The following is a 13885-nucleotide window of genomic DNA, read 5'->3' as shown; positions in this document are numbered from 1 at the left end:
CCTTTTTCATTCATTCATTCATTCATTCATTCATTCATTCATTCATTCACATTTCCACATTTCCGCACTTCCACATTTTTGCTTTTTTTCCCATTATTCCCCCAACGTATTTTGCAGAATAATTTCGTCAATACACCTTATACAACTATTTACCGAGTTAATTGTATTTTTTGTTGTTACTGGAGTGGGCAATGCACGAGAAAGACAAGAAGGACCGGTAAATAGAATAGAAAAGAAAAGAAAAATGTTAAACAAAGTCGGTACGTTAAAGATTGTTTCAAAAGTTCTTGGAGAACACATATTTAGGCCATAGCCGTTATCTACTAAAAGAAAATGGTAAACAAGGATGTAGAGTAATAAAAGTCTAGCCTAAATTAGTGATGCTGCTCTTGTATTATGATAATGTAGTTTCTAGGTTTACATCCCGTGCTTTTGGGACCAATATTAAATTAATATCAGTTGACATATTTATATTTTCTCAAGAAACAAAAATGTGTCAATCCTTGTTAATATATGGAAGATCTGACATGTTTGGGGAAGATCCAATAAGAAACTAAAAATTAAAGAAGCAAAGAAAAAATTAGAAAAGAAAAGAAAAATAAGAAAAGAAAAGAATAAAACGAAAAGGAAAAAGTGACAATTGAAACATATAGAGATTTATACTGTGGCTTCCCTCCATTGCGCAATCTCTGTATATAAAAACGAACAGACATAATGCCACTGGTTAGGTTTGTTGTTTGTTCCTTGTATCTTTTGGAATCTCAAATTTGAAATAGTATTTACAAATTTAATTTATTAATTTTTCTTTCTCTTTTCGGGTACTGATTAGCATCTTTTGCGTATTCCTTATGGCAAACTGTACTTTCGCAAATTTAATTTATAACCGTTTATTAGAGTGTGGTCTGTACTCTTTTTTTTTTTGTGCCACTCAATCGCCGTGCCACCAGCAGAAAGCCGTAACTGTAACTGTAACTCTTTAATTTTTTTCTAAAAAAAAAATATTGAATTTAAGAAATGAATGTTTTCAAATTTGAATTTTTCAGGTGTAGTACATCCAATCAAACTGAATTGGATAGAATTGAACTGTACTGAATAGAGTTGAACTGTACTGAATAGAATTGAACTGTACTGAATAGAATTGAATTGTACTCAGATGAACTCAAATGCAATCCCGAAAATTTCAGATGGGATTCGTAAATGTAAACATTTTTTTTCTTCCACAGTTTTTTATTATTATTTTTTTTTTTAATTTTTTTATTTTTTATTTATTTTTTTTAACATATTTACATATGAATGTTACCTTATAGTAATAGAAAGATAACACTCATGCATGACAAGTTGAACATATGAGATGTAGCAGGAATGTAAAGGAGGAAGGAGGGGGGACGGAGGAGGAGCAGAGTAGATAGAGGACAAATAAAGATTCATATCATATTATATTATTTATATTGTAATATCCTTGAGCAAAAATTAAAAAAAAAAAATTCTTTTCATCTTTTCGATACTTAGTCTTTGTTTTCTTCTTGGTCATAAACATTAAATTTGTCTTGGTTCAGGTTCAGGTTCAGGTCTTGGTTTTTGTTACTGTTACTGTTACTTTGATCGGAGAGTAGTATTCACCGACCCTTGCCTCATCGCAATTTAATTGATTATTCTGAATTTATTATTAGTTGTGCTACACTAATATTAGGTCCACCATACATTATTCGTGTTTACTTGTTGTTCCATTTTTTTCTTAATCTTTTGTCGTTGTCTTTCAAGTCCATATACTGCACGGGTGAGTTTATACAATGGTTGACTTTGAGAAACAGAGCGATGAGAGCGACTCCAATTTGAAGTCTGTTGGCCACGGAAATCAAACAGTTACAGTTATTGATTCCCATACTTCATTGCCCGGTGGATTGTCACAGTATCCGAGCACTGGCAACAATGTTTCCAACAAATACACTTCAGCACAGCAAGATTTACCAGGGCGTGGATTGTATTCCACATCATCAGCATCATCATCATCATCATCGACCCAGTCGCACAATTCCTATACCAATTTCAATACAGAGAAACAACCTATCCACAAACGTATAATTGATTCCTTCAGACCCATTAACCTTGAAGACCAAGGCTTTGGCGATGAAGAGATTGCCAATATGACACCCTTGGAACGATCCATTGTTGCATCGGCGAGACATCCGCTCGCAAGACGGTTAAAGACACGTCATTTGACAATGATTGCCATTGGAGGCTCAATTGGAACCGGTCTTTTTGTTGGATCGGGGTATGCGTTGGCAAATGGTGGTCCTGCAGCGGTATTGATTGGGTATCTGATTGTAGGATACGCTTTGTTAACAGTTGTTAATGCCTTGGGTGAATTATCGGTGCAGTTCCCAGTTAGTGGTTCTTTTAATGCGTTTTTTTCAAGGTTTGTTGATCCATCATGGGGTTTTACTTTGGCACTCATGTACTACCTCAGTTGGGCCATTTCCTACCCATCGGAATTGATTGCGGCTGCAATGACCATTCAGTACTGGAATACTTCAATCTCTCCCGCAGTATGGGTTGCAGTGATTTGGGTCGTTGTTTCGGCAATCAACTTCTTTGGAGTTAAAGGGTACGGTGAGGTTGAATTTGGCTTATCCATAATCAAAGTGTTGGCCGTGGTTGGATTTTTAATCTTGGGTGTTTGCATCATCTGTGGTGTTGGAGACCAAGGATATATCGGTGCCAAATTCTGGCATAATCCTGGCGCGTTTAATCACGGCTTCAAAGGTGTTTGTAGTGTATTCATCTCGGCTGCGTTTTCCTTTGGTGGTATTGAGCTTGTAGCTCTCGCTGCAGCAGAAACCAAAAACCCTAAAAAGTCCTTACCAGCTGCTGTGAAACAAACTTTTTGGCGTGTCGCTATCTTCTATCTCTTGACAATGTTGATAATAGGATTGTTGGTTCCATACACTAATGACGATTTGATGAATGGTGAAGGTATCGCAGCCTCTCCCTTTGTCATTGCGCTTGAGTACGGAGGTATCAGAGTTGTTAATCATATTATGAATGCAGTCATTGTTATAGCAGTTATATCTGTTGGTAACTCATCAGTCTATGGCGCTTCTCGTACCTTGGCCTCATTAGCTGCGCAAGGTTTGATCCCAAACATTTTTGGATATATTGACAGAGAAGGAAGACCTTTAATCGCCATCATTATAACATCTTTGATTGGACTCTTGGGTTTTCTTGTTGTCAACAAGAATGAGGATGAAGTGTTTTCATGGTTTTTTTCCTTGTGCTCATTGGCATCCTTTTTCATTTGGGCATTCATCAATTTGACTCACTTGAGATGGCGATATGCTCTCGAGAGCCAGGGCAGATCTACCGATGAAATCATTTTCCGATCGCCTTTTGGCACATTTGGTTCATGGACCGGGCTTGCAGTATTGATCTTCATCATTGGTGTTGAAATATGGATCAGTGTTTTCCCAGTTGGAAGTCCAAGTGCGGATGTTGTCACATTCTGGAAAAATTGCTTGTCGTTACCTCTATTACTTGTGATTTGGGCATTACACAAGACTTATTACCGCACATGGAATTTGCTCTGGATAAAGTTACAAGACATTGATTTGGATACAGGGCGACGCGAAATTGACGTAGACCAACTACGTGAGGAATTGGCTGAAGAGAGGGAAGTTTTGAGTGCTAAACCATTTTATTACAAAATTTGGCACTTTTTCTGTTAATCTAATTGCAACGAGAAGATTAATTATTATTATTAATCAATACTTTGTAATAAATAATCATTATTCAGTAGTTGGTAATCAAATACAATACATTATACATGCAATTTCGCTGTCTCGGCTGTTTTCTTTTTTTTTCAAATTCTGTAATACACTTTCACTGTATGTAGATAGTTCTTTTACAAAGGTTTCAAGAACATCAAAGAACGAAAATTCAAAGTTGTGAAAGATTCAAAAAAAAAAAAAAACAGAAAAAAAAGACACAGGTCAGTCTTATCTTCCTGCTCAAGTAATGGTGTAAGACCATATATATTTTCTTGTGGGTCGTGCGTTGTGTGTCAAATACTTTTAGTGTATTGGTTTTTTTTATTTATTTGTGTGTGTGTGTGTGTGTGTTTGTGTGTGTGTATGTGTGTGTGTGCAAGTTGTGCGGATTTTTGAGCTTCCAGCGAATTGAGAAAAGTTTTGCTGGTTTCCAACACCCGACAATAAGTCTATACACCACCAATTGCTTTACTAATTACTACAAGCAAACATCCACAATCACTACAACAATCACAGTACATCTTTCACACAATCTTCCACAACTAGCTGAAAGTCTAAAGAAGATCAATATTATTGAGTTAAACGGTTAGATATTCTACTAGATTCTTTTATATAAATTTTTTCCCAAAAAAAAAACAAAAAGCTAAACAATTTTTTCTTTCCTATTCTTTTGAATACTTTCCCGTTTGATATTTGAATCTCCTTTTTTTATTTTTGATTTTCAACATTCATCACTAATCAATCATCAGTCATCAATCACCAATTATCAAACTTTGGAATCACTATTCAATATTACTACTAAATTCAAAACCTTGCCATTGCCGCATACACATCAACGAGTATAACCTACTACAACTTACCATATAAAGTTTATTGAATCTTGTGACATATTCTCATTTTTTGGTTGCAAGTAAATAAACTACAATACTATAGTACTAATTTTTACAACAATAAACATAATGTCAGAAACTAGCGATTGGAAGAGTGATTTAAATCTTCCACAGAAGGACACTAGACCTCAGACCGAGGATGTGTTAAACACCAAGGGCAAATCATTTGAAGACTTCAATTTGAAGAGAGAATTATTGATGGGTATTTTTGAAGCCGGATTCGAAAAGCCATCCCCCATTCAAGAAGAGTCGATCCCCATGGCCTTGGCCGGAAGGGATGTTCTTGCGAGAGCCAAGAATGGTACCGGTAAAACAGCATCGTTTATAATTCCATGTTTACAACTAGTCAAACCAAAATTAAACAAAATCCAAGCATTAATATTAGTCCCCACCAGGGAATTGGCATTACAGACGTCTCAGGTTGTAAGGACTTTGGGTAAGCACTTGGGAGTACAATGTATGGTTACCACGGGTGGTACCTCATTAAGAGATGATATTGTTAGATTAAACGACCCCGTGCATATCTTGGTTGGAACACCAGGGCGAGTATTGGATTTGGCTTCTAGAAAGATTGCAGATTTGTCTGAGTGTCCTATCTTTGTAATGGATGAGGCTGATAAAATGTTGTCACGAGAGTTTAAAGGAATAATAGAACAAATTTTAGAATTTTTCCCACAAAATAGACAAGCATTGTTGTTTAGTGCTACTTTCCCAATTACCGTGAAAGCTTTTATGGAGAAGCATTTGAACAAGCCATATGAGATTAATCTTATGGATGAATTAACATTGAAAGGTATCTCACAGTTTTATGCCTTTGTTGAGGAGAGACAAAAATTGCACTGTCTCAACACATTATTTTCCAAATTACAAATCAATCAATCAATCATCTTTTGTAACTCGACAAACCGAGTTGAGCTATTAGCAAAAAAGATTACTGAGCTTGGATATTCATGTTATTATTCGCATGCAAAGATGCCTCAGCAAGCGAGAAACAAGGTGTTTCACGAGTTTAGACAGGGTAAAGTTAGAAACTTGGTTTGTTCCGACTTGTTGACCAGAGGTATTGACATACAAGCTGTTAATGTGGTTATCAATTTTGATTTCCCTAAAACAGCAGAGACTTATTTGCACAGAATTGGTCGTTCTGGTAGATTTGGTCACTTGGGTTTGGCCATTAATTTGATGAGTTGGAACGATAGATACTCATTATACAAGATTGAGCAAGAATTGGGCACTGAGATTAAGCCTATCCCAGCAACAATTGATAAATCGTTGTATGTTGCTGAAAACGAAGACGCAGTTCCAAGACCCTTCAAGGCCGAGGACTTGGCAAGAGTTAAGAATGGTGGTAGTGGTGTAGGTGTAAACAACCACCAACAAACTACTTCATAGTAGAGAAACGGCATTTATTCGTTTGTTATTTTGAGTTTGTAAATGATGACATTTTGAGATTTTGAGTCATTGTTTTAACAAAATTAGCAAGTTGGCAAATTGGCAAATTGACAAATTTAAAGTAATAATGAAATTGATGGGTTTTGTTGGAGATGTTTTTTTTGCGTGCTTTTTTTTGCCGTTTCTTAGGGTGAACATCCTTGAAATGGAGAATAGATGAAATAATAAAAAGAAATGGAGAAGATAAAGAAGAAAGAAAAAAAAAGCTTGAACTTTTTGGCATGGTGAAAGTTGTTGTTTGAATTTGGATGTATCCATTTCTGCAAGAATTATTCACATAAAGATGAACTACGGTTCCACTATTTTCAAATTTTTTTTTTTTTTGGAACTTGGGTGAAACTACTTTTTAACTTTTTTTTTGGCTTTTTTTTGAATTTTTTTTTTTTGGAGACCAGCGATTGCGAAAAGAGATGTTTTTTCTTGATGAAGGGTCATTTTTTCTTTGGTACATAGTGTAAGTATGATATGTGTTTAAGAAATGATAATAAATTCAATATCGTTGTGAGGCATTTCTGCACCATCAATGTGAGGTAAATTATGTTCAGCAAGCATTGTGAGATTGTGAGATTTCGATTGCAAGAAGTTAATAAAATGGGACTAGTAATATGACGTCGCATCAGCACGCTCTATTTCTCGTTCTCTCACACACACTCTCTCTCTCTCTTGTTCTCTCTCGCTCTACTTTTCTTTGTCCTCAATTTTATGTAAGATCTGTCATGGAGAGCTTCATCCATAAGTTTTTCTTGTTTGTTTTCAATTTACGTTTTAATTTGTGATTAAATTATCTTTGACTCCGTTTGTGGGGAAGCGCTAGGTGTGTCGTGAGAAAAGTCCCAAAAAAAAGGACAAAGACAAAATATGAAAATTATGAAGGACAAGGAAACAGTATCCACTCAGAAATTTGCAATTGTGTTTACAAGCAATACAAAATGATTTGATAAGAAGAAAAAAAATAAAACAAAGAGTAATAAAATAAAAGAAAGGAAAGGGTCAAAGCAAGTAGTCCAAACTTCAAGTCCATTTATCTTTTCTTTTTTTTTCGTTTTACTTTTCTCTTTTCTTAGATTCTCTACGCTTTTCTAAAGTCTGGTTTTTTCATAAAATTAAGACTAAGGATTGAGCCAGGTTCTTACGAGGCATCAACGTTGCATCTTCATCTTAATTCTCCAACGGTTTATCTAAATTTTTTGTTTCTCCGATTCAGGTTAACCTGCGCTCATCGCTTTTGTGAATGAATGAAAAAAGAGAAAACAAAAAAATAAAAAAAAAAAGTAAATTTAATATGAATTTCTCTCACTCACTCACTCACTCTCTCCACCTGAAAAAAAAAAGAATAAAAAGAAATTACAATATGTGTTGCATTAAATCCTTTTCTTTTGCCTCTGTTTCATCTGCTCTTCCTTTTCTTCCTTTTTCTTTCTTTTTCTTTCTTCTTTTTCAAGATTCCTTGGGAACTCTTCGACAGCTACTTTACTTTCTACAGAGGATCTAGTTGTGTTTAGACAAGCTACAAAGATAGAGACTTGAGCATATAAATGTGTGGTATTTTGGGAATAGTATTGGCCAACCAGGCCATCAATGTTGCACCTGAGTTATTTGAAGGTGCGATGTTTTTACAGCACAGGGGCCAGGATGCTGCAGGTATAGTCACATGTGGTAAGCAAGGCCGTCTTTACCAATGCAAAGGTAATGGTATGGCGCGCGATGTGTTCACTCAGCAAAGAATGCAGAATCTTGTTGGTAATATGGGTATTTGCCATTTGCGTTACCCTACTGCTGGTTCTAGTGCTGGTTCTGAAGCACAGCCCTTTTACGTTAATTCGCCATATGGTATTTCAATGAGTCATAATGGTAACTTGGTCAACTCGATCGAATTGAGACAATATTTGGACGAAGTGGTGCATCGTCATATCAACACCGATTCAGATTCAGAGCTATTGTTGAATGTCTTTGCAGCCGAGTTGGATAAGTTCAACAAGAGTAGAGTTAATAATGGTGATTTGTTCACTGCTTTGACCAAAACGATGGAGAGAATCAGAGGTGCTTATGCTTGTATCACGATGTTGGCTGGGTATGGTATAATTGGTTTCAGAGATCCCAATGGTATTAGACCTTTGCAAATTGGTGAGCGTGTTGTTGAGAGTGCAAATGGTGAGAAATCAGTTGATTACATGTTGGCCTCAGAGAGTGTGGTGTTAAAAGCGCACGGTTTCAAAAAATTCCGTGACTTGAACCCAGGTGAAGCTGTGATTATCCAAAAGACTGGTGTTCCAGAGTTTAAGCAAGTTGTTGAGCCGAAATTGTTTGCTCCAGATATTTTTGAGTATGTGTATTTTGCCAGACCAGACTCTGTGTTGGATGGTAAATCAGTTTATAGATCCAGAATTGAGATGGGTATCAAATTGGCTGAAAAGATTCAGAGGGTGTTACCTAGTGATGAGACTATTGATGCAGTGATTCCTGTTCCTGATACTGCAAGGACCAGTGCATTCCAATGTGCCGTGTCTTTGGGAGTTCCATATAGAGAAGGTTTTGTTAAGAATAGGTATATCGGAAGAACGTTTATCATGCCCAACCAACAGGAGAGAAGATCTTCAGTGCGCAGAAAGTTGAATGCCATGGATTCAGAGTTTGAGGGCAGAAATGTTTTGTTGGTTGATGACTCCATTGTGAGGGGTACTACATCGAAGGAAATTGTCCAGATGGCTAGAGAGGCTGGTGCCAAAAAGGTATTTTTTGCATCGTGTTCTCCACCAATTAGGTTTAACCATATTTATGGTATTGATTTGGCAGACACAAAGGCTTTGGTTGGTTTTAACCGTGATGAAGAGGAGATTTCCAAGGTTATTGGTGCCGATAAGGTGATTTATCAAGATTTGCAAGACCTCGTTGAGTGTTGTAAAACGTCTGAGGTGCAAAAATTTGAAGTTGGTGTTTTCACTGGTAATTACATTACTGGTGTCGAGGACAATTATATACAGGAACTAGAAAAGATTAGGGCGCAGAACCAGCGTATAGAAGCGGCCAAGAATGGTGGTCCAGTTGATGGGTTTAGTGTTGATGCGTGTATTGACCAAGGAGATATGATTGATGTCAAGGCAGAAGTTGATATTAGTATATACAACAATGGTGATCACTAGCTAGTGTATGGTACGCACGAGTTATGTGTGAATGCTAACCTCTTTTAGTTTCACAATATTGGGAACGATAAACCCAACTTATTTCAGTTCTGACAGAGACGCTTTCATCCTATGAGGGGTGGGATGGAAGTGGAATTATCAAAATTACAAGCGCTCAATACATTTCAGTTTATAGAAGTAATAATCAAAAATGAAAAAATGAAAAATGAAAAAATGGAAATGAAAATGAAATCGAAAATGAAAAAAAAAAAAAAAAAAAAAAAAAAAAGAAAATGAGCCAAAATAAAAGAGCAACATGTATAAATAACATGTATGTGTGTAAATCCATTTATTCACTTGTGTCTATGTGTGTTCAGATGTATGTATTGCTCACTTGATTCATCATGAGTTTTACTGAGTACATTTTATCTAAAAGTTGTACCGTTGTCATTCCAATAGGTTGTAGTCGTTGGTAGTTTAAAAGTCAACACATATAAACACGCACACACACACTCTCTCTCTCTGTGTGTGTAGTTCTACTTCTCCCTTTGCAATGCGTAACATAAACTATATTGTTGATCAAAAAAAATATAAAAAACAAATAAACAAAGAAAAAAAAAAATTTAAATGACAATGTCGACTTATTTATTGGGCGGTGTCTGTGTTTGGTGTTAAGCCACACATAATCTGCCAGGCACACACGCACTCCTCCAAATCTATACTGACCGTGTCCACTCTCCTCCTTCACTTTTTTCATACCGCTCCACGCGCACACTCACCCACACCCACACCCACACCCACACCCACACTTGCCCATCCAGCCATCTGTATACTCTATGTATAAGAGTAAGTTTTCATTTTACCTTGTGCAAAGATCGAATAAGAGATTTAGTTGGAAAGAAGATTTAACAGTATTAACTCAGAAGATGATACTGAGGAGGTAGATAATATCTGGTAGGATATAGGATAATCTCCTACCCTCCTTCAAAAAAAAGAAGACTAGACATGACAAAGTACTTTTGTATATCTCATGAAAGGCTTCTTTTTCTTTTCTGTTTTGTTATTTTTCATTCATTGTTCTTTATTACTTTGTCTTGAGTTCTTGTTAAAATATCTGTCTTTTAAATACTGGAGCAGGCGCTGGATCTACTCCTCTTGTAGCTTCCGCTATATCCAATTAGTTTTTTATACATTGTTATTGTTATTGTCACTATTATTATTATGTCTTTTTTTTGTTTTCTATTTTCTTTGTTCTAATTTGTTTACATATTTTTTTTTTAGTTTCTGGTTAACTTTTCTTTTTTCTTTTTTTTCTTTTTTGACCCCCTGAAATCGAACAATTTTGACAAAATCTTGGTATTTTTTTTTCAAGTGTATATATATATCTACAATATACAGTGCTGTATCAGTGTTGTATACTCTGGTGTATACAGTGTGGTATACAGTGCTGTATACTCTGGTGGGTACACTGTTGTATACACTGTATCCAAATCTGAACAAATAATAGCCCAATAGAGGATGCATCTGTTTCTACACACACACACACAGAGACACGCGTACTTTGGGAAAAAAAAAGAAAGAGAGAGAGAAGCTGTAGCTGTAGCTGTATAAACGTCTAAAATGTATATCAAATGCGTTGGAGAATAGTACACGAAGACGATACGGAGTAGGAAAAAAAAAATTAAAAATTAAAAAATACAAACATGCCGAATAAACACATCTATCTTGGTAATATGCATAGATGCCTGATATCATCTCATGATGCCAATCTATATTCAAATGAATCTCATTCATTACCATACTTTTCCCTCATCTTTCCTACAATCTCTTGATCCGCTTATTTTTCAGATACAAAAAAAAAAAAAACAGAAACATAAAGAGAATTAGTACATAGTTAGACGTGTTTTTCACTCTTAATCTTAATCTCACTACGCTTGATATATGTATCCATATCTGGTCACGTGCACTCACTCACTCGCATTCTTTTCTCCAAAAAAAAAAAAAAGAAGAACAAGGCGACACGTATCTGGTATTAGATCCAAACACACATACTGAACAACCATATATTCTGTTGTTTACAGTTGAAAAAAAAAAAACATTATGAAAACAAATGTACACAAAGACACACACACACACACACACACATAGCAAAATAATAATAATAATAATAACAATAAAAGAAATTAAAAAAGAAAAGAAAGGAAAAATAAAATAAATAAAAAATAAAAAAAGCAAAAAAAAAAAAAAGAAAAAAAAACGTTCAATACGGAATATAAAGAAGATCCAACAAATCTCACCTCTGACACTTACACCAGATTTATCCTGTCCTTTTTCTTCCTCTTTTGCTCTCTCTTCCTTTTTATCTTCCTTCTTTTCCTTTCTCTTGAATTGAATAACTACAAGTTGGATTTCCCTTGGATTAATCATATTAAGATCTATCCTTCACCTTTCTTACCCGTCGGTTCCACACACACACAGACACACACACAGACACATCTTTTCACTTTCCCCACCCCCCCTCCTCCTCCTCGAGCCACGTTTCTCCTCTTTCAAGGAATAATATATTTTTCTTCCTTTTTTTCCTTTTTTATCCTTTTTTATCCTTTTTCTTTTGTGCTTTAGTACATCTTCATTTTAACGCTGTGTCCTAGCTAGTGTATGGGAATTATCCTGTTTTATATCTTGGGACAATCAGCATACTTAATAAAGAGAAAGTTTTTTATCAAAACTAATAACAACTCCAGCATACCTACTTACAACAATATGGAAAAATCTAGCTCACCACAGTTGGGCAACAGCCACACGTTCGCCAACAGCATTGTTAACTCAGGCCCAATTTCAATCATTGCATACTGTTTCTCATCCATTTTGATGACAATCACCAATAAGTATGTTGTTTCAGGTTTAAACTTTAACTTGAATTTCTTCCTTTTGGCTGTCCAGTCATTTGTTTGTGTTGCTACTATTGCATCCTTGAAGAGTTTAAACGTCATCACTTATAGACAGTTTAACAAGGACGAAGCCAAAAAGTGGATGCCCATTGTTATCTTGTTGGTTGGTATGATCTACACCGGTTCTAAAGCTTTGCAATACTTGTCGATCCCAGTCTACACCATTTTCAAGAACCTCACCATCATCTTGATTGCTTACGGTGAAGTTCTCTGGTTTGGTGGTAAAGTTACCCCCATGACCTTGTCTTCTTTCTTGTTGATGGTTTTCTCCTCGATCATTGCTTACTGGGGTGACAATGCCGAGGTCAAGACCAGCGATGACCAATTCACAATGTACTTGGGTTACTTTTGGATGATCATCAATTGTTTCTCATCCGCCTCTTTTGTCTTGATTATGAGAAAGAGAATCAAGTTGACCAACTTTAAGGATTTCGACACTGTGTTTTACAACAATTTGTTGTCTGTGCCAATCTTGTTGATTCTCACTTTTGGTTTTGAAGACTGGTCTGCTGCAAACTTGGAAAGAAACTTTCCACCAGAAAGCAGAACCGCTGTCATTGTTGCCATGGTTTTGAGTGGTGCCTCCACCATTGCCATCTCCTACTGTAGTGCTTGGTGTGTCAGAGTTACTTCATCCACTACATACTCCATGGTGGGCGCTTTGAACAAGTTGCCAATTGCATTGAGTGGGTTGATCTTTTTCGAAGCTGCTGTCAACTTTTGGTCAGTTTCTTCCATCTTTGTCGGTTTTGTTGCAGGTTTAGTATACTCGGTGGCCAAGCAAAAGCAAGCAAAGGAAGCACAAGTCTTGCCAACCTCGAAATAAATGTTGAGGGACAATCAAATGATTAGTAACTAAATGAACCAAAAATAAATAAAAAAAAAAAAAAGAAAAAAAATAACAACAAGAAATGAACAGAAAATAAAAATTTGGAGAGAAGGACATGGAATTGTACAATATTATAATGATCCCAGTGATTTATTTGCAATTCTAATTTTTTTTTCATTTTTTTTTTTTGGACTTTCATATAAATATATATAGAGAGAGAGAAAGAGAGAGAAAAAGAGAGGGTGACAAAAAAACATCGATGGTGTATTTAAAGCGATCTTGATGAGTTTTTGTTTTCTTCTTTTTTTTTTGTCTGAGAGTGGGCTTTTCTTGCAATCATTGACTAAAACCATACCATTATAGAGTAGATGTATAAAGATCTGCATTGTTTATTTATCCTGAATTTATCCTGAATTTATCTCGATTCATCATTTTTTTCGGTATTTCTCTACTTTAGATTTATATGAGTCTCTTCTTCTACGTCGTCATCTTGTATTTCCGTCTCATTCTCGCACGCGCTCTCGGTCGCGTTCACCGAAATTTCATATCAACCTTTTGCAATTGCTTTCTTTTTTGCTTCCTTTTTTTTCTTTGTTTTCCAAATTTTCTTAGGTTTCTCAGTTTTCTCAGTTTATTTATTTTTCTGGTTGCCAAACTTTTTCTCTTCAAGAAAAGTAACTAAAACCATCTTCTCTCCCCCCCCTCCCCCGTCATCATCATCATCAACAACAACAGCAACAACAACTAAAACAAAAGCGAAAAACATATTTAAAAAGAACATCAAAACCAAAACAACAAACAACAAACAAACAAACATATAAACAAACAAAAAAAAGAAAAAGAAAAAAATCTCACAAATACGAATTTATCAGTGTTCTCC

The 13885-nt window shown here is 35.6% G+C and overlaps 4 protein-coding genes across 4 annotated transcripts; all 4 read left to right on the top strand. All coding sequences in view use genetic code 12, as the record gives it.

Annotated features, from left to right (window-relative positions):
• Window positions 1-1790: 1790 nt before the first annotated feature.
• On the top strand, window positions 1791-3722 carry GAP4 (S-adenosylmethionine permease gap4; the record flags this gene model as incomplete). Its single annotated transcript, XM_001528303.2, has 1 exon — window positions 1791-3722. One exon carries the CDS (start codon window positions 1791-1793, stop codon window positions 3720-3722), a length of 1932 nt encoding a protein of 643 aa, XP_001528353.2.
• A 1001-nt stretch (window positions 3723-4723) lies between these two features.
• Window positions 4724-6046, top strand: DHH1 (DExD/H-box ATP-dependent RNA helicase dhh1; the record flags this gene model as incomplete). Its single annotated transcript, XM_001528302.2, has 1 exon — window positions 4724-6046. One exon carries the CDS (start codon window positions 4724-4726, stop codon window positions 6044-6046), a length of 1323 nt encoding a protein of 440 aa, XP_001528352.2.
• Window positions 6047-7641: 1595 nt separating this feature from the next.
• On the top strand, window positions 7642-9246 carry ADE4 (amidophosphoribosyltransferase; the record flags this gene model as incomplete). The annotated part of the gene is made up of 1 exon (XM_001528301.2): window positions 7642-9246. One exon carries the CDS (start codon window positions 7642-7644, stop codon window positions 9244-9246), a length of 1605 nt encoding a protein of 534 aa, XP_001528351.1.
• Window positions 9247-11988: 2742 nt separating this feature from the next.
• Window positions 11989-13002, top strand: VRG4 (GDP-mannose transporter into the lumen of the Golgi; the record flags this gene model as incomplete). Its single annotated transcript, XM_001528300.2, has 1 exon — window positions 11989-13002. One exon carries the CDS (start codon window positions 11989-11991, stop codon window positions 13000-13002), a length of 1014 nt encoding a protein of 337 aa, XP_001528350.2.
• Between the last annotated feature and the right edge of the window lie 883 nt (window positions 13003-13885).

Source organism: Lodderomyces elongisporus, chromosome 1 (assembly GCF_030384665.1).
Source record: "Lodderomyces elongisporus chromosome 1, complete sequence".
Classification (NCBI taxonomy): Eukaryota; Fungi; Ascomycota; class Pichiomycetes; order Serinales; family Debaryomycetaceae; genus Lodderomyces; species Lodderomyces elongisporus.
The sequence above is the reverse complement of the archived record's forward strand: the minus strand, read 5'-3'. Positions and strand labels throughout refer to the sequence as shown.